At 34.4% G+C, this 19,618-nt stretch overlaps 3 protein-coding genes across 10 annotated transcripts; 1 reads left to right on the forward strand and 2 right to left on the reverse strand.

The window, feature by feature from the left end:
- The first annotated feature begins 32 nt into the window (after positions 1 to 32).
- LOC18034127 (putative membrane-bound O-acyltransferase C24H6.01c) lies at positions 33 to 8,039 on the forward strand. 6 transcript variants are annotated; one of them, XM_006423886.2, is made up of 19 exons: positions 33 to 633; positions 718 to 779; positions 873 to 1,054; positions 1,142 to 1,190; positions 1,320 to 1,423; positions 1,545 to 1,609; positions 2,154 to 2,224; positions 2,876 to 2,935; positions 3,050 to 3,160; positions 3,769 to 3,893; positions 3,983 to 4,034; positions 4,625 to 4,687; positions 4,876 to 4,985; positions 5,070 to 5,162; positions 5,298 to 5,379; positions 6,432 to 6,509; positions 7,260 to 7,335; positions 7,425 to 7,474; positions 7,593 to 8,039. In XM_006423886.2, the coding sequence occupies exons 1-19, from the start codon at positions 501 to 503 to the stop codon at positions 7,632 to 7,634; spliced, it is 1,608 nt and encodes a 535-aa protein (XP_006423949.1). In that variant the 5' UTR covers positions 33 to 500; the 3' UTR covers positions 7,635 to 8,039. The 6 variants fall into 6 exon arrangements, 5 of the variants coding, with proteins under 5 accessions (XP_006423949.1, XP_024034765.1, XP_024034764.1 ...); XM_024178997.1 differs by lacking the exon at positions 5,070 to 5,162; XM_024178996.1 differs by lacking the exon at positions 4,625 to 4,687.
- On the reverse strand, positions 7,923 to 10,217 carry LOC18034401 (pentatricopeptide repeat-containing protein At3g56550). Its single transcript, XM_006423887.2, has one exon. The coding sequence runs from the start codon at positions 10,128 to 10,130 to the stop codon at positions 8,391 to 8,393; it is 1,740 nt and encodes a 579-aa protein (XP_006423950.1). The 5' UTR covers positions 10,131 to 10,217; the 3' UTR covers positions 7,923 to 8,390.
- Positions 10,218 to 11,715: 1,498 nt separating this feature from the next.
- On the reverse strand, positions 11,716 to 17,767 carry LOC18034496 (flap endonuclease 1). 3 transcript variants are annotated; one of them, XM_006423888.2, is made up of 18 exons: positions 17,618 to 17,761; positions 17,408 to 17,524; positions 17,202 to 17,260; positions 16,950 to 17,009; positions 16,768 to 16,821; positions 16,614 to 16,662; positions 16,464 to 16,511; positions 16,247 to 16,312; positions 16,014 to 16,064; positions 15,515 to 15,634; positions 15,358 to 15,442; positions 15,151 to 15,232; positions 14,419 to 14,533; positions 14,268 to 14,324; positions 14,119 to 14,165; positions 13,982 to 14,036; positions 12,742 to 12,876; positions 11,716 to 12,026 (listed from the first exon to the last, which is right to left on the reverse strand). In XM_006423888.2, exons 1-17 carry the CDS (start codon positions 17,627 to 17,629, stop codon positions 12,799 to 12,801), a joined length of 1,155 nt encoding a protein of 384 aa, XP_006423951.1. In that variant the 5' UTR covers positions 17,630 to 17,761; the 3' UTR covers positions 11,716 to 12,026; positions 12,742 to 12,798. The 3 variants fall into 3 exon arrangements, with proteins under 3 accessions (XP_006423951.1, XP_024035686.1, XP_006423953.1); XM_024179918.1 differs by lacking the exon at positions 11,716 to 12,026 and adding an exon at positions 13,209 to 13,396 and having other exon boundaries at positions 12,838 to 12,876; positions 17,618 to 17,767; XM_006423890.2 differs by lacking the exon at positions 11,716 to 12,026 and adding an exon at positions 13,188 to 13,396 and having other exon boundaries at positions 12,850 to 12,876; positions 17,618 to 17,767.
- Positions 17,768 to 19,618: the final 1,851 nt, after the last annotated feature.

Raw genomic sequence — 19,618 nt, forward strand, 5'->3', positions numbered from 1 at the left:
GGATTATAATTCTGAAACTCCGGATCCGCATTTTTTTAAATCAACATACAATTCTCTATTCTCTCCAAAACGCGAAGCCCAGATCGAGTTTGTTGTCAACTTTTGATTTTGTTCAATTTTATGTCTACCTAAGTGAAGTTGAGGAGTACCCATCTCAGCAAGATGCTAATATTAGTGAAACTCAAGTGAAGCAGCAGCGGTGGCTACCAAGCAAGCAGCAGCCGCGGCGATTAGTTTCTGGAATTTTGATTTTGTAGTTTAGTTCACTGCTAAGTCATTATTTTTGTTCCTAGTCTTATTATGAAATTCAAGGTTGACCGCTACGAATTTTTTATTACTTGTGCATAATTGTCAATTCTGTATGTATGGCAATGTGTTGGTAGTGAGAAATTTGATCAGTTAACTTGATTAGTAAGCAGATTTTTGAGCATAGAGAGAAACCATTTGATAGCGAAGATTTAGGGACAGAAAAGAGTGAAGCAGAAGCAGAAGCAGTGTCAATGTTAAATGAAACAAAGATGAAGAAGAAGAAGATGCAAGCTTATTTTAGTAAAGGAGAGCTGATGGTTTGGATACCGTATGCAATTGCCTTTTATGTTTTCATTATCCGTCGCTCCCTTCAAATCTCTCACGGTATTTGATTACTCAATTACTTTGACTTTCTGTGTGTTTTTATGTTGTTTACCATAACAATCAATTCAACGCAATTCGTATCAGATCATTTCAGCAAACTCTATGGTTTGCGCCCTGGTTGGCTCTTTTCTCCTCAAAGTCTCAATGTAATTAAACCCTATTCTTTATCTTTTGCATTTCAACGATTAATGTTCTTACTTGGATTGATCATTAATTATTATTTATGTATTCCATTTTAGGATGTGTCTGATGCTCAATGGAGAAATTTTCGATCGAATTTACCTATTCTGACTGTGGTGTTCATTCTTTTTGCCGTGCTCGCCAATACGTTTAGAACATTTTTTAATTTGAAAGCGAGAGGGATGTCCATTCTTTGGCTTTTCATTTCTTTCATTTACCTATTCTATTTACATGGAGCTTGGTATGTATTTTTTATTATATCTTTCACAATATTGTTTATTTATTTATTGGCTTCGCTGAACCTGTTCTTTTACTCTCCTTCATGTAGCGTTATATTTATCCTCTCAATTGCTTCCCTTAATTTCCTTCTAGTCAAGGTATCATTCATTAGATTGCAAATTCATTCGTTTTTCTCTAAAACTTTCTGCTTTTCTTCCTCAGAGTAACTAATTTCCTGTGAGCTTCCTAATGGGTGACCTTACCTTACTGCATTTTTTCTTATACAGAGTTTTGCACGAAGAAACTGCTTTCCGTTTCTACTTTGGATCTTCAACATATTCTTCCTTATTTTTAATCGTGTTTACGAAGGATATTCGTTCTCGATATTTGGGTGAGTGGAGGATGCTAGGCTATGAGTCGCTTCTCGTTTGGATAGTTGTATGTCTTGTTTGACATTAGACATTTTGTTTCTTCTTTTAATAAAACTTGTACTTCTGTTCTTCTCAACATAGGCAGCATTGGGCATATTTGGACAACTTTCGGGGCACCTTTAGATGGCACATTTGCTTTAACTTTGGTATTCTCTTGCCTTGATTCATTGGTGTGATTTTTTAATTCTAGAGGCTGATAAGCTTGAAACATCCTTTTCGATTGATTTTTCTTCTTATCACATTGCTGTAAATATCTTTTTTTGTTTTACATATATTACTCTCATGCCTAGTACCTTCAATATGTTAGTCTTCCCATTTCTGGGAAAATTCTGTATGCCATTGAGTTCCCATAGATTTCATTGCCTATTTTCAAGACTCCCAAGGGGTCCACATTTCCACATGTGTGCCTGACTTGAAGGTGTACTGATCTGAATTAGGACACTAGTATGTTCGAGATTTGATGGCCATAAAGGCAATTTCTGTTTATTAATTGAAAATACCATATATCAATTCCTTTTCATCCTGTTTAACCGAAAACTGTATTTAGCATATTGTTTCTTTGAGTTCCTAATGATAATGTTGTTTTACTTAGCCAAAGCTACTCATAGATTGTAGCTTGTTAACACAGTCTATATTCTTTATATGGTTCTTTTTGCAAGTACAGTATATGATTATTTTTTATTTGTTCAGTTATTTTGCGCATGATAAGCTTTGGATATGATTACCATTGGGCACAACAAGGTTCTCATTTCGATCATGAGGTATCTATCTTATATAGAGTTTAGTAGAATATACATTTTTGTGTATTTGTGGCATTTATTGCTTTCTGATTCACTTCAGCTTCACTTACGTTGTTAACCTGTCTATTAAGGAAAATTTTAAATTTGTGAAGCATATAGCAATGACTTAGTAGTTATATGTCTATTGTCTTTGCACTAGAACTGAAAAAGTGTTCCATTCAAATGATCGTGTAAATTATAGTCAAATGTTTCCTTTCACTCGCTCAATTGTCATCAGCATAGCCCAATTTGAGGTGTCTGAATTGTCATTCTTAGATTGGGGTTTCCTTTTCTTGAAACTATGTATTATCACGATTTTGCGTGCATGTTCTTCAAGGGCAGTCCATTCTATAATTTTGAGCATTACATGCTTGTTTGCTTACTGGTAAAATTATTTTCTTTTTGAGTATTGCGTGTCCTTGAATGATAACCCAACCTGTCTCAGTTTACAATTCTTCGTGTTTTACTACAATTTATATGTAAATACTGGTGTGGGAGAATCTGTAGTTCCTGGTTTTCTAAATTGATTTTTTCTAGTTGGTTTTACCTGTATGCTAATACTTCTTGAGAAGAAATGCTTTCCCCAACTGCATAGTTTGCTGATATTTTGTGATACCGTTATGGTGATTGCAGAAGCATGTTCAACGTTGCCATGTTTGTAAATCAGGAAAACTTTGTTACCAAATTCAACAGGTTGGCAGCCATTTAAGTACGAGTCTCTGTACTTCTCTAGTTACTGTAATCTTGTTGCTGCTATCTTCTATACTAATAAGTCTTGGTGATCAAAAATCTACTTTTATTGCCCAGGAGAGAAACATCAGTGAAAATTACGCCTTGGCTATGTACCTTTGCTATTTGGTATATGCACCTCTATACATTTCTGGGCCAATTATAAGCTTCAATGCATTCGCTTCGCAGGTCTGTGACTATATCTCAATGCTATTTTTCCGCATCCCTTCCACTTCTTTTCTTTATCTGTATGATAGAGTTCCATTTGTTTAGCTGAATTAATCTCTGCGTGAAGTGGTTTTCCTAACACTCTTTTTAGTTGTACCGAACATCAGCCTTCTCGGTCGTTGCTCATATAAAATCATCATGGTTTCTTAAGTAAATAACTATCTGAGGTAGAGGAACAAATGCATAGTTGAAATTGACCTAAATGGTTCCTGAACAGTGAAGATTTATTGTACTTGAAAGCACAAAAGCATGCATACCTAAGTGACAAAGTTAATACCTGCACATTAATTTTTATGAAACTTGGACCAGCTTCTTAATTCATACAACTATAGAGCCGCACAACTCCAGTTGTATTCCACCAAGGTTGGGCAAGGTTGTCTGGTGTGCATGGAATTTTGAGAATGGATAAATTTCAACCGTAGAAACTATTTTTTGCTTTTTATGATGTATCCAATCTAGTGAACAACATTATTGCAATACATTTTACATTTTTTTCCTCAAAACTGCATTTCCTTCATAGTACTTTGTCGTGGGATCTCATTTATTTTCTCCCTACTACCTTCTTACAGTTAGAGGTGCCTCAAAATAATTACTTGAGGAGAGATGTGCTTTGGTATGGATTACGTTGGATATTTAGTCTTCTTCTGATGGAACTAATGACACATATATTTTATTACAATGCCTTTGCAATCAGGTGAGTTTAATTGAAAGGATAAGCTTGATGTTGGGATCTTTTTTATCTACTTCTATTGTCTAGTAACTGATTTGTTCTGAACTGTCTAGTGGCATGTGGAAGCTATTATCTCCTTTGGATGTATTCATTGTTGGATATGGTGTAAGTGGTGATCCTCAATATCTTAAGATTTTTCTATATTTGGATTCTAGGTTTCTTACATACTTATGTGAATCAATTTTTGAAGCATGATCATTTCACACACCAGGTTTTGCTTTAATATGAATATATAATCGATGTAAGAGAACTAAAAGAAGAACCTAATTAAACTCCCAATGAATATTCTAAACTAGTGCCTAAAGTTCTGCATGTTATTATGTATGCTATCAGGATTTTCTTTTTCTGAAGATTTGTTTCTCTGAATATTCTATGTTCAACCTTGTAAGTTTTGATAAAATGGAAATAAGAGTTGAATTTTGTAGGATAGGATTATTCCACCTACATATAGGACTAGGTGTTTTGGGGAGTGACCCAATATTTAAGATAGAAAATATTCAAATGTTGTGAACTTAGAGCTTTAGTATTTTTCCCCTCCAATATATAATGAGAACTCGCGGTAAAGCTACTATGAAGTTGAGTTATATCACATTATTTGTCTTTATTGCTATCTGCTTAAATGTTATTTCATACTAAGCTTCAAGCATAAGATTATCATGTAGATGAGCTCTCCACTTTTGCATATGCTGTTGCAGGTCTTAAATTTCATGTGGCTCAAATTTTTTCTGATCTGGCGATATTTTCGGTTATGGTCTCTGGTATGCTAGTGGAAGTGTATTTCTTTTTAATATTTTCCCTGAAGTATTGTTTCTTTAAATCTTGCCTTACTAGTCTAGTTCTTGTAACAGTCTTCTGCAGTTCAGTTGCAACTTTTAGCTAGCGCCAATCTTTGTTGCTTTAAAACATATCTGATGAAGCTTATTTCTTTACAATTATTTCATTGTAGATATGTGGAATTGAGGCACCTGAAAATATGCCAAGGTGTGTCAATAATTGTCACAACTTGGAAACTTTTTGGAAAAATTGGCATGCTTCTTTCAACAAATGGCTAGTGAGGTGTGACTTTCAACTCTCAATCTGATCTTCTCTGTCTACTAGTTGATTAGCCGTTTTATGTTTTAAAATATGGACACATTTTAGGTACATGTATATTCCACTTGGGGGATCTCAAAAAAAGCTATATAATATCTGGGCTATATTCACATTTGTTGCTGTTTGGCATGATTTAGAATGGTAATTCCCATTTCGATCAAGTTCTTTTGGTCACGTCATTTGTTCTGTGGTAATATAGATTTGTTTAATCTTACTTGGTAAAATAGAATTGTTTATTTTTACTCCTTAACTGAAAGCTATTGCCTCTTGCCTTAGGAAGCTTCTTTCATGGGCATGGCTAACTTGTTTGTTCTTTATCCCGGAGATGGTAGTGAAATCAGCAGCAGATTCATTTCAGGTGATGCCTATCTGAAGCCAATTCTTTATTTTGTATTCTTTAATTTATCGCATAGACAGATTAAGGTAACTCTGGTTCAACATAAATATCATCTCCGTTAAGGGTGTTAGCCCATTTACTGTTTTGTTGGATCCGGTTGTGTAAGCTATGGATATGCTTGTCAGCATGGCACACCAATTTGTCTGCTAAAATTTAAGAAAATCTAGGCAATGATGAATACCTTTGGGTAAAACTGAACTGAACAACTATTTACCTAAAATCATGCATATTTAATAACTTATAACATTGGATTTTTAAGGTTGCTGGCTTGCTTTTATCCAAGCATGATTTAAAATCAGCTATACTTTAGCTCAAGCTTATATGATATTTTGAAATAATATTAAAGCTGGTAATTTCAGGCCTTCTGTTTGGATCATGTTTAGGTATTTCTGGCTTTTCCTTCCAATTCTCGGTTATATTTCGTGTTCCCTTCTAAAAGGAGAAAAAGTGTTAACTGCCTTCACTTGTCAATCATTTTGCTGCAGAATTAGTGAATTAGTATATATACCTACCATTCTGATCATAATAAGACTGATTGCTGAACCTGAAAGTATGTTATCGAAGAATAATTGCTAAAGTGAAGGCTTTCAGATGCATGCTAGTTGAGTATTCTGGTGAACTAGAAATTTGAAATGGTTCACATAACAATTAAATTAGGAAATGTAGCTTAACTGCTTTGAACATATAGAATCTTAAAGCTAAGTGTCAAGCCTTGAATAATTTGATCCTAGATTGGTTAGAAGGATACTTCTTTTGTTCAACTAGATAAGGAGGATTTGCATGCTAAAAGTATTATGTTATTCTGGAAGTACGAATGGACATGTGTTGCTTCTCCTGATAGTTCAGATAATACATTATCACATGATCATCTGTGTTGCTATTGAAGGAATAGAAAGAGCTTTAATTGTTAGTATATAGAAACAACATCTCACATTTAAGTTCTCATTTGATTTCAATTGCAAATAACAAAAATAATATTATTGAATTTTAGTTGTCAATTTATTTTGTTCCAGGCTGAGAGTGCTTTTGGCAGATTCCTTGTCCGGGAACTTCGTGCATTTGCTGGTTCTATCACTATTACATGTCTTATGGTGTGTACTTCTTTTCATTAAAGCTATAGAAATTTGAGTTATGATATATAATTTTTTATTTAAGTAATGATATATAATTTTTAATTCACCCAGATAACTTCCATTTCAAATACTTACGATTCTTTATGTGTTTTCATTTTAATGTAACTAATTTTTGAGGTATTATCTGATGTTTGGCCGACCTTGATTTTTTATGATAGCTGAGCAAGCAGTTTTATGTTCAGTTTTGTATACTTTGATTAAGGCAAGTAAGAATTTTCTGAAACATTCGAATTTGGAATGTGATTTTAACTTTCACTCTATTGAAAAGGTTGAAATTTGGTACTTGGTGTTGTTGTCATTAAAATCAAATAAAGCAGAGTTGGTTAATTGTGTAAAATGGACCCACTTGTTCACCTGCTATTACCGTAACTGCATTACCAATGAATTTGCAGTTAAATTTTATCACTGCTTGTGCTGTTTGGACATCCTACTAATTGCAGCCTAAATTTATTTTTTCGGTTTGTTCTGAAGTGTAATCAACAATGGATGAGTTGTGAGTATTTGACATCTTAAGACCTTGCTTCTTTTTGAACGGAATAGTAAATGCAAGGTAGACGCCCTTTTCTGATACCTGCTGCTTGTAAACTGACTTAACTCATACATTTTCTCTCTCTATCTCTCTACCCGCTGAATTTGATTCAGCAAATCCCATATCAAAATGTCGATCTCTATGTTTTGCCAAGTATCTTAAAGCTTCATTTTATGCAGATTGCAAACCTTGTTGGCTATGTTATTGGACCATCAGGTGTTAATTGGCTGATGTCTCAGTTTCTTACCAGAGAAGGTACCTTGATATGTTTTATCTTTTAGCATGGTTTCTGATTCTCAGGAGCACATGGCTTGCAGTATTTAATAAAACATTCTATCTTACAGGACTGCCGGTGTTAGGCGGCATGTTTCTGACATTTTACGTGGGCACTAAGGTAAATGACATGAGATTTCTTGGGTATAACTTTGAAATGAATTGTATGCTTGTGGGACCTTTAATTACATTTGGGGGACTGATCATGATTGATTTGTCCAACACATTACATTTTGCAGCTAATGTTCCAAATTAGTGATGCTAAGCAGAGAAAGCAGTAAAAACCAAGTTGCCAATGGAGGTTCACTACTTGACCAATACAGCTGACTGCTAATGTACACACCATATGGGACCAAATTTGAGAATGGGGAAATCCAGAATGGGCATTTATTTTCAAGTTACAAAGCTAGGATGACGTACAATGTTGAAGACTTCAATCACCCTTTCCTGAGACGTATTCATTCCAAATGATAATTGACCACTGTAACAACCTCTTGTACATTTTTTATTTTATTTATAAATTTGGTTCAATGGAAAGTACTGAAGGAAAGAGAGAAAGAAACAATAGCTAAAAGATAAGTTCATATGGTTGCCATTTTTATTTGCATCCTTTGAGACATCTGAACATTTAGCTGTAATTGCTTTAGTGTTATTTTTTCATGACTGAAATAAGTTACACCTTCCCATGATGCTTTGCATGCTTGTTTGATTCCAAGGAAGGGAAAATACTTTAGCAAATCATCTTGCAATCAGTAAGATTTCATGAGTCGATCCATTTGTAACCTTAAGAGAAGATCTGTGAGTGTGCCGCTGTGGATGTTCTCTGTTCTGTTCTCCAGTTCTTGATGATGTGGAAACTAGTGCCACTGCTATGACATCAATTTCCAAGTCTGCTAACCTTTTCTTCTCCAAATCTGTAGTTTTCATAAACTCAGGCGAGTGAGTGATTGGTGGTACTGACTACTGGAGATCCTGAGCTTCATATCCAGAGTCCTCAGAATCTGGGCTCCTTGAGAGAGATGTCTGTCATTAGTTTTTCACCAATAGTCTCCACAAGAACAGAGTCCTTCCCTGAAGTGGTGATATCGAACTCTATCTCTAACAATCAAATCTCGACTATATGCTCTGGAAACAAATTTTGTAAATGAATGACAATCTCTACAAACTCTCAGATTCTTCACTATTCGAAGACTTGTTCCATCTGGAGTTGTTGCCAACCCAAAAGCAATTGCTAGCTTTTCGCTATGATATGCACTGGATTTTTCCAAGAAATCTTCAGAGGATGATCCTGACACGGCCACAAGAGATTCATCTTTTGTATAACCAATAAACTTGGCCCTGTGCATTATTTCCTCCAATTTTCGATAAATCATATCTGCATCGGGGTGTGACTTGTCATCTACAACAAATTTATGCACTTGATTACCGATTTCAATCCAGCTCCAGCCAGGGGTAGTTTTGATTCCATTGCTTTTGATTAATTTCCTTGTCCTCGCAACTCCTTCTTCATCTTTGGTACAAGCATATATCGTAGCAAGTAGCACATAGTCTCCTGCACTTGCTGCCTCAAGCTGAACCAGATTCTTCATGGCAATTTCTCCGATTTCTACGTTTCTGTGGATCTTGCAAGATCCAAGTAATGTTCGCCACAAGACTGGATCACTTGGAGAAGAAGTGTTAATAACTTCAAGTGCCTTTTCGAGCTTTCCAGCTCGTCCATACAGATCCACCAAGCATCCATAGTGCTTAATTCCGGGCTTCAAATTGTATCTAGAGACCATCATATGAAAATACTCAACACCCTCCTCAACTAAACCTTGGTGGCTACAACCACACAACAAACCTAGAAATGTTATGGAATCTGGATGGAACCCTGCCATCAGCATTTGCTTAAAAAAAGAAATAGCCTCATCACCACGGCCGTGCACTCCATAGCCAACAATCATTGAATTCCAAGAAAGAACATCCCGTTTTCTCATCCTACTGAAAACACAAAAAGCAGAATCCAAATTGCCACATTTTGCATACATATCAACAAGAGCATTCCCAACATAGACACTCTCCACAAACCCCATTTCACAGGCAATTCTATGCAAGAAAATCCCCATATTCAAAGCACCCACATGAGCACAACACGAAAGCAAACCAACGAGTGTGAACCCATCAAGACCCACGTTCTCAAATCTCATTGCCTCAGACAACTTCAACGCCTCAAGGTGAAAACTCGCTTGGGTATAACAAGAAATCATAGAATTCCAAGAAACCAAATCTCTTTCGGGCATATTATCAAACACCGATCTTGCAGCCTCAATCACTCCATTTGCAGCATAACCACGCATGAGATTGGTGCTAACAACAACACATCTCTCATACCCAGATCGAATTACGAACCCGTGAAGCTCCTGGCATTTGTTTAGAGCCTTAACCCTCTCGCAAGCCTTGAGTGTGAAGGTGAAAGTGAAGGTGTCAGGGCGGGAAAGAGAGGCCATAAGCATGTGATTGTAATAGAAAATGGCTTGGAGAGGAGATAGGCTCTGGGCAAAGGCTCTGATGAGAGAATTCCAAGCTTGAGTTTGTGGGTTTTGGATTTGATTGAAGAGAAGTTGAGCATATGATAAGGAACTGGAAACTGAGATTGCATATGAATTGAGGAGCCTGTTGGAAATGGCGGGGATTTTTAAAAGACCGTTAATGATGACTTGCGCATGGACTATTTGAAGGCCATTGAGGCTGTTGCATGCTTGTAATGAAGTGAGTATTACATTGGCTTTTGACATGAATGAATGATCCTAATCAAAAGTGACTCTTGGAGATGCTTATTGTAAAGAGGCAACAAATGCATGCTTCATAAATCTTAGAGTGTGAATTGCATAATACTCACCATTCACCATGAATTTCATCTAGACACAAAATAATGGTATCAATTTATAAGATGCAACCTATAGATATCTTAGCTATTGAGACTCTAAATTCATACATTTTTAATACAGTTTAAAAATTTATTTAACACTAACTTGAAAACCTACACCCAATAATAACATTGGAAAATTTCTACCCATAGACTGCATTTTTAACAGAGAGAAGAAGATATGTCGTGAAAACTCGAACTTGTACTCAAAGATGGCCAATAGACTGTGCCGACATCAAACTACGGCCCACTAGGGTCCATGGGCACAAATTTGGTGGGCCGTGCCGTACCCAAATTTTTTATAAAGGCCCCCCACGACCCCTCTCGTACTGTGCTCAGTGCCTAAAAAAGACCTATCAACATTTTCCCCCCCTCAAACCCACGTCTATCATGCTTAAAAAAGCCTACGTGCCTGGCATGCTTTATTCAAACTCACGTGCCTGACGTGCTTTATTCAAACCCACATATCTGGCATGCTTTTTTAATCCCATCAGCCTAATAATAATAATAATAACAACAACTACAACAATAATAATTTTTATTAAGATAGCAATTAACATTTTATTATCAATTTATCATAATTTCGCAACTATATATTTAATTTCACTTTAATTTATCATAAAAATATTTCGTTCATAATTTTATTTTTGTGTATAAATATGAAAAATATTTCATTCACAAATAAAAACATATCTCCATTAACTAAGTTATGATTTCATAAATAAAATATTAATGTCGTAAAATTTTTATTTATCATTTATAAAATCATGGTATTTATAATTTTATTTATTAAAATCATGATATCTATTTATTCATTTAATAAATTATAAACATAAAATAATTAGAATATTTATTAAATCTAAGACTTAAATTAAATTTTAAAAATGTATGCTAAAAAAATATATTAAATAATTTAATTTCAAGATATTTATAAAATCATAACATTTTATATTTACTTTTAATTAAAAAATTTTATTTTAATATACGTTGACCCACGGGCCGCATGCTAACCCACCGATAAAACGTGCTTATTACATGCCTTTTCGTGTGCCGTACTTTAACCCATCTCTAATCGTGTCGTGCTTTGGCCCATCTTTAATCGTGCCGTACTTTTAAAGCCCGCGTGCCTAAAATTTTAGGCCTGGTCCAATCCATGTGTGCTATTCCATGCCTCGTGCCCTATCAAAACGTACTTGTGTCGTGCCGTGCTATAAAAACACATGGCGTGCCCGTGCCGTGCCGCCCGGTCCATTGGCCATCTTTACTTGTACCCGCTAGGTCCATTGGCCATCTTTACTTGTACTCGCTACATAGTTGATGTGTGCTATTACATGGTTCTTATCACGGCTCTTAACTTTCATCTTACAAGTTTTTTCACTGTACTTTCCAAGTTTTTCAACTGTTTTGCTCCATTTTCATTTTTCCATTATCTGTTACAAATTTTCAAAAAGCTGAAAATGTAGCAAAAACTTTCAAGGAGTAACAAAATCATTTGGTCCAAAGTGCAGGAGACGTGGTCCAAATTACAGGGACATTTTTACAACACAAATCGTATAACTGACTGAACTTTCATCAACTTCTCTCGTGCATATATCAAAAGGCAGAAAGTAGAAAAATGCAAAGTTAAGCACAAATTTGGTGACAGCAAACATAGAAGCATCGATTACACCCATCAAAGTACTCAAATCTGCCTTTGAATATTTCTAATCTTAAAACTACAAGACCATACACAATCCGCAGCCAATGCACTGTTCCTCCAGCAGAACTGCAACAATACACAAAGTTGTCAGTTAATCATAAACAACTAAACCAATTACAATGAGAATATAATGAAAAACAAATAAGAAATAACATCTCAGATGTCAAATCTTTTAAGTCATAGATCCACCGATAATATTTCCAGAGTTATTTTTCATTTTCCAGACATAAAAGAGCGTTTGTAAGTAGTAATCTAAAAAACTATTGTTTGCAAACAATAACTCTTAATAAACCACCCGAGTAAAACTGCATGGCAGCCCCTGACAAAGGTATTTAATATGTGAACCGACATGAAATATTGGTAATTTCAAAGTCCCTTTCAGGGGCAAAATAAAAAAATAGTTGATACCTGGAACACATGCATCTCACACAAGTTTACACAAGATACTTGCACCAAGTGACTTCGAGGAACATTAAATTCAGACTATTCAGTGGTACATAGAGAGAATGAAAAGGTTATACAAGGACTTCCACCCACTAAATATGACAAGAATGCATACCCTGATAATTTTTTCTTGATTCCGCAAAATGAAATAACATGAGACCTATGTCAATTCAGAGCTTGGGTTCATGAAGCCAAAACGGTTCACAAAGTGAATACAATATGTAAGAAAAATAATAAATCAGCAAGTGATGGACTAGGGAATTCACTGATTCAAAGCAATCTAAAAGACAAGAAGATAACTTCAGAGAAAAGTTCATTGCCATAACTACATACTAACCTGTTCAGAATACAGTCGGAGCCATCCATCTATATTGGCTTATAGTGCAAAACACAACTACTTTCTCTTCCTACCACCACCACCGCCAGCCTTTGACTTTTTGTTTGTTGTTGCTTTAGGAGTGTTCTCTGGTTCCTGTCATGAGGATGAGCAAACAATGAACACTATAAACAACAGAGAGTGCTGCGTCAGACATTATACCGAATTTATGATTTCTTATACCAAGTTTGAAGCATTATAACCGCTCCTCGCCTCACGCACATACCAGGACAAAAAAAGAGATAATCAACAAGGAATGGGAGGCAAAAAAGGCACAATTATCTATAATGATTTGTTATACTAAATCATTTACTCGAGGTCTGGGATGTTCCTATTCTAAGAGCTATATTAGCATAACCGATAATACTAAATTTGTTGAATGAATTAAGTGTAATAAGGACCAATACAATTCGGATTGGAAGGTTCACCAACAAATTCAGCCTCATGCACTGAAGCAGACACCTCTGCCTAATGGAGAGGAGTGCTTCGAGCCCAGATCTAGAGTTAGCAAGCATAGGCCACCATTGAGCTTGGGCCCGGAAGAGTAACAAGCTTGAAGAGAGAAGATCCTAGGCTTGATTTCTTGTTTGGGAGATTGAAGCACACATTTGGATCCCTGTATCCAGTATACCAAGAAATTATCGCAGCAAAAGAGGTTTAAACTACAAAAAGGTCAGAGAAAGAGTGGGACAATGGTCATTTCATGTTTGTATCATTGTTTCAACTTTATAAAAAGGGGATCTGACACAACTAGCTTCAAATGAACAGCATTGGGCTAGGAAGACTTTCCATTAACAATTCGGAAATACTTTAAAAGAGCATATCATTTTCCAACAAAATCAACTGATACTGATTAAAAAAATGTACACTTAGTATATAATATTAAACAACTAAAACAAGGAGCTTATCTTTTATAAATTGGATTGCACCTTTCTAAGTCATCATATTTTGATAAAGAAATTACTTTGATATCAGGCAACAAGAAGTAGATGGTAGGTTCTAGCACACAGTCAGAGGTCTTAATAAATCATAACAAATTGCATTTACCATATTCAACTAAACCCAAATTGCAGATCTCTTGATACTACCCAAAGCATTCCCATCTCATGAATAATCAAAAATCTTATATTTAACTAAACCAAAATTGCATTTACGAGGAGAAAACTTTAGTGATGAAAGCTTAATGTTAGTGCAAGTATACCTTCCGTTTAATGGGCGCAGACGTGTTAGCAACTGGTTTAAAAAATGATTCAAGTCTGCAAAATGAAATCAACAAGGAATAATCAACAAGAGAGTAAAATAACTGTAGCTAATTTTCATTTGTTGAAGCATGCTTACCGTCCCTGTGATGACTTGTTCTTAGCCGCTTTAATTTTTTCTATTGCCTGATATGCATAACAAATAAAACTCAAGTCACAGATCATTTTATTTCTTGAAAAGCATTATGACATCAGGAATAACTGTGTGGTAAAACTTTGAGTACAAACCTTTGTTACTCTGTCACTGTTGAACCCATTTTCACTCACCAGAAAGTTAATCAACCCCTGAAAAATAAAAGGAAATACAACTTTGAATATGTTAGTGAGTTGAAAAGCAACATGATAAAACTGATATAGTTATCAGCTAGTCTATAAACACCTCTTCATCTGGAGCACTCCATTTAATTTGAAGTTGCTCTTCATCAGTGACAACTTCAGGTTCTTTAAACAGCCGTCGTGCCTCTTGATAAGGCCAATCCTCTGGAATTTGGTACCTGATTTGTTAATTTAAAAAAAAAAAAAAAGAAAGATAGCTGACATCAATGCAGAAATATTAAGATATACAGAGATGCTCATATTTCACAGAAGAGTTTAAATGTAGAAACTTAGAAATCCTAAAAGAGTTAATAAGTTTTACTGGAAATATTATCTGATCTTGATGATAAGTTGGTGAACTCAGGAACGGATATGTGGCAATCAGCACGGCACCAGAAATTAACGGATATAAACCTAATAATGATGAAACATAAATAGACTATGACTATATTAACATGTTATTAAACAAAGCCACATTCTCCTACAATGGAAACATTACAACAACTAAGGGAGCATTCAATGAAATATGGAAATTCATATCAAACTGATCAGTATGCTTGAAAAAGACCACAGTAGTACAATCTAAATATGTTTGAGGAAAAATGTAACTGCTAACCCAACAAAACAATTAATGTTTCTACTATACTTTGACCAAGGTTAAACAATCAATTCTTGCAAATTTTAAAGTTCAACAACTTGATAATATATTTAAACCTCAAATAATTTCACCATGACTACAAATATGAGAACAGGAATACAACCATGTCATAATTTTCAAAAAAAAAAAAATGATTACCTTTCTCTGTTTATGTTCTCTAGTATAGTCTCTATAGAGCCATGTTGACGAATGAGCTTCAAAGCAGTTTGTCCACCAATTCCTGTAGCAGATATTTATAATGGCACAAAATATGAATAAATTATTGAACTTTCAGCTCCACAAGGAAGTAAACTTCAGCTCAAATTTTGAAGAGAGATAGCACCGCAAATGAAAAATCCTGAGTACCTCGAATACTATCACAGTAATCACATCCAGAGAGAATGCACAAGTCTATGAATTGATCCATGGTAAGATTCAATTCCTCCAAAATCTGAAAGGAAATATCATTATAGTGGTGAATTAAGGGTCAAGAAATCGTATTTGTGTTCAACGTTCAATGCACCTTTGCAACTTCAAACTCCATGACTGGTATTTTTCTTGAGCTAGGATCCATCAAATGGCGAAGAAATCTAGGAGCACCAAAAGTTAGGGAATCCATGTCTTCAGAAGCCACAGCATAAACCTGTAACTAACCAATTTGACTGAAGTTATTAACAACCATTTAGAATGAATAGCTTTGGATAATCCACTACAAGGGAATTATTCCACTTCTCAAAAGCAGACAACAGCATAAATCCAACTTGTGGAACAAGGCCACAGCAGAAAATAGGGTCATCAACAGGAATGAGGTAAAAAAATTATGAAGAAGTACATGAAGCCATATAAAGATAATCTTATGGAAGATCATATATGTAAGAGAAGATTAAAACTCTTTTCAAAATGTTACTAAGAATAAACATGTTGCACGTGTCATGGAAAGCTTAATGGAGTTGTTTTATTGTAATGGCTAGTGACAAGAGACCCATAATAACTTAAAAATCATTAACGAGTGAGAAACTTGCCTGTCCTGATTTGCAAAGAGCAGCACACTGGGCTTCTGCTTCAGAAGGAGCCTACAGAAAGAAAATAGAAGTCCCCAAGATTCAATTCAATTCAATTCATTTCATTATAAGTCAAGAAAGGGTACTTCAGATATTAAACATCAAGCAAGACAAATAAAGAGGAAGAGAGAACGTACTTCTATAAACTATTAAAGCAACACAAGCAAGAAAGTAGAGGGTATATGTAATGTCACCTCAACTACAGGCACTCCCATGAGTTTTAGAAGTCTTTTGCAGTCATCATTGTGCTGCTTTGTCACCTGCAATGATTGGGAGCATATTTGCATACAAGTTAGCACATATATTCATGTTTCTTTCTTTACAAACGAGATTAGCATAACTTAATAAAACTAATTAAAAGGCAATCATAAATTTTGATCAATAAGTCAGAGATATAAGATATGGACCCACCTTTACAGTTCGCTTACTAAATTTCTCAATGTCTTCCTTATTGCCAGCCTACACAGAAAAAACAACAAGAACTTCACATACCTCCACAGCTTCAAATAGAAAAATGACTAAAATCGCAACAGATGAAAGTCAATACAGATATTCACCTACCTCCACAGCTTCAGCCAAATCATCAGTAGCATCAGCCCTCTTCGAATAACTGTATTACAAGCACAATTTGGGAGTCATTAATTACAATACAAAATCCTGTAAAATGTTAATAGCAATAGGTAATGCAGCAACTATTTGGTAATAGTAAAATTACCGTTTGGCCAGCTCTTGTTTCTTCAAATCCGGAGGCTGCCCATCAAAAACATAGCTGATCACAAAAGCAAAGTAGATTAGCAGAAGTACAAACATAACCAAGCAACATCCGTATAACAGTGGGATATGGTAATAACTAAAATCTCCAAGAAATAAAAAAGGAAAGGCAAATAGACACATTACATTGGCTTCATTCCTGCTTCAAGGAGCCTGATTGTGCGAGTAAACATGCCTTGTAAATGACTACAGGAAAAGAGCCAACAAAAGACAATGTCAACAATCATGAACCAAACAAAGATAACTAAACAGCAATATACACAACCCAATGAACATTAGACAAATCAAACAGCCAAATGTAAGTCATATTTCAATTAAATTTCTAAAAAATTCACTAATTTCACTCAAATACACAAATTGCTAGTGCTAAGTGCTAACCTGGTAACTTCACCAGCTTCATTAGTCAACATTTCAGTCCCAGTTCTGCCCACCACAATCTGCACTCATTCAAACAAAAAAGGCCCACATGGCAAATCAACTTCCACCAAAAGAAATAGTAAAATGAATTGCAATTCCCAATTAGAAATAAAATTAAAACGGGGTTATCGAAAATTAACCCAAAAAAAGCAATAAATAAAACAGACGAGAAACTGGTAAATGCTCATGCTAGCATCAATGGCAATCTTGCGACCGAAGTAGCTCTCAAATTTCTGCTCTTTCATTGCTTTCGGTGCATTGTCCGCTAGAAGCTTCGTTAAACCCTAAATCACAACCCATAGCAAAATCATTTTCAGTTTTGGGGGAAAAAAAGTTCAGAGTATAAATGCAATTAAAAGTTAAAAGAATTAACAAACCTTTATACCCATTTAATAAAATTAACAGGGACGGGTACGAAGCTTTCTGTTTAGGGTTTATGTGGAGAGACTGATAAACTCGGAGTTCACTACTGTGAAGAGTTTCCCGCCCTATTGCCCAACAATCTGTGTAATTTATAAGTGTGAGTCAATATCAAATAGGCGCCTCATTCTTAGACTAACTAAATTTTAGGCCATTTTAGTTTTGATTTTGAACAACTAATCCATATGACAAATCTCTCATCCCTTCCCATTACAACATTACATATAGCTCCTAAAAAAACATATAAACCCCAAATCTTACTAATTTTTAGAGCAGTAACAGGCACAATTTTAAGAAAGAACATAGATTTTAAAAAATTTTCAAGTGATTTCTTGTAAATATAGGCATTTTTTTATAAATATATAATATTACCCTTTTCTCAGTTAAAATAAATAAAATTAATTAACAAGTTCTTTTTTTTTAAATATTAGAGAATTTTATATACATTTCTCCAAATGTTAGGGGGACTAACAAATCTTTTTTCCTTAATAATTACATAACATTTCATCTCTAATAAATATCCTTGAAAATTTTTTTAGGTGAATAGTATTATTATTAGGTAGCTTATTTATCTTTGAAGAAAGCTCTAATCTCTTACATAAATTTTTAAATAGTATCTTCTTAAAACTCGAATTTGTTTGAGATATCTTTCTCTCTTTTTCATTTTGTGAAAATAAATTTCTCAAGCTCTTTTGATTTCCTTCTTTTTCAGTTCTTTTGTGTTCTTAATGAGTTTTGAAGTATGTTTTTTAAATTTGGTTTAAGTTTTTAAATTTAATTAAACTTATTTTTATGAAATCAACTTTAGGATAGTTTCAATTAACCCCGCAATGGAAAATTAATCCTTTCAAATCTTTACTTGTGACTAAATAAGTTCCTCTTAGAACACCAAACACACACACACACACACACACACACACATATATATATATGGAAAGTCTGGTATTATATTATTCTACACATATGTACTTGATAAATATACTTTTGTTTTTGTTTTTATTTGAATTTACCAGCTGAAATAAAAGATAACGAGGGTTTGGATATGTATTCACCCCTTTTGTTAGTCATATAAATACCTATGTTTTGGGTAAATATGCCTTTGTACATCGTCTCGCGCGTAAGAATCCGAAGTAGCTTTTATCCTTCATTTCTGAAAATGTCAATTTTATATATCCTTCATTTACGAGCTCCCAAAGTCACAAATTAATATTGCTCTTCTACCTTAAAAAAAGCTCTGCTCAAGTTAGTTTTTGGTTCATGGGAAAATTAAAGAGAATTAGTTAAGAAAATATAATGGGTTTATTTCGAATTAGGAGCATTCTTGCTCTTTTTCAGGGTTAGAAAAATCATTTTGCCTTCAATTATTTTAGTGTAAATATTTTGCAATTCTGAAAACACATGGAGCAATAAGATCTGATGGTAAAACCCATGCATATCTATAATATTGAAGGTGAAAATGGCACTATATTTTTTGAAGGAGGTGATATTTCCATCTCACACTTTTATAAACTCACCCCATTTCTAAGAAACAATTGCAACAAGTTCACATTAATTTTAAAAAGTTTCAAATAAAGAAGTTTACAGATTTTGTCAAACAAAATAACACAAAAAAAAAACCAGTAGATGTAAAAGCTCATGTTTCTTAGGGCAATTTGGTCATCTAATATTGTAAGGTATAATGGTTAAATAAAATTTATCTTAAAGCAACCTTAATGATCGAAGATAATTAATTTTAAAAAAAAGTTATAGGAATGATTTAATTGATGAAATTATCTAAACTTTTTATTGATTTGTATGTTTTGGAAAAAAAGGTGAAATTATTATAACTATTTTTCGGAGGTAGCTTGATGTAAATTTACAAAAACAATGGAGTGGAAAGATCTGACTCTTTTTTAAAAGTTAAAATGCTTGGGGGGGGGGGGGGTTAAAAGTTGATATTTTCTAAAATATTAGGTAAA

Source organism: Citrus clementina, unplaced genomic scaffold (genome assembly GCF_000493195.1).
Source record: "Citrus clementina cultivar Clemenules unplaced genomic scaffold, Citrus_clementina_v1.0 scaffold_8, whole genome shotgun sequence".
Classification (NCBI taxonomy): Eukaryota; Viridiplantae; Streptophyta; class Magnoliopsida; order Sapindales; family Rutaceae; genus Citrus; species Citrus x clementina.

Coding starts and splice junctions, on each gene's coding strand:
- LOC18034127 (XM_006423886.2), top strand. CDS start 501: ATGTTAAATGAAACAAAGATGAAGAAGAAGAAGATGCAAGCTTATTTT. Junction 1,424..1,544: donor TATTCGTTCTCGATATTTGG/GTGAGTGGAGGA, acceptor TTCTCAACATAG/GCAGCATTGGGCATATTTGG. Junction 7,475..7,592: donor CATTTTACGTGGGCACTAAG/GTAAATGACATG, acceptor TACATTTTGCAG/CTAATGTTCCAAATTAGTGA.
- LOC18034401 (XM_006423887.2), bottom strand. CDS start 10,130: ATGTCAAAAGCCAATGTAATACTCACTTCATTACAAGCATGCAACAGC.
- LOC18034496 (XM_024179918.1), bottom strand. Junction 16,822..16,949: donor GAAGCAGGAATGAAGCCAAT/GTAATGTGTCTA, acceptor TTTTGTGATCAG/CTATGTTTTTGATGGGCAGC. Junction 15,443..15,514: donor TGGAGTTTGAAGTTGCAAAG/GTGCATTGAACG, acceptor ATTTCCTTTCAG/ATTTTGGAGGAATTGAATCT.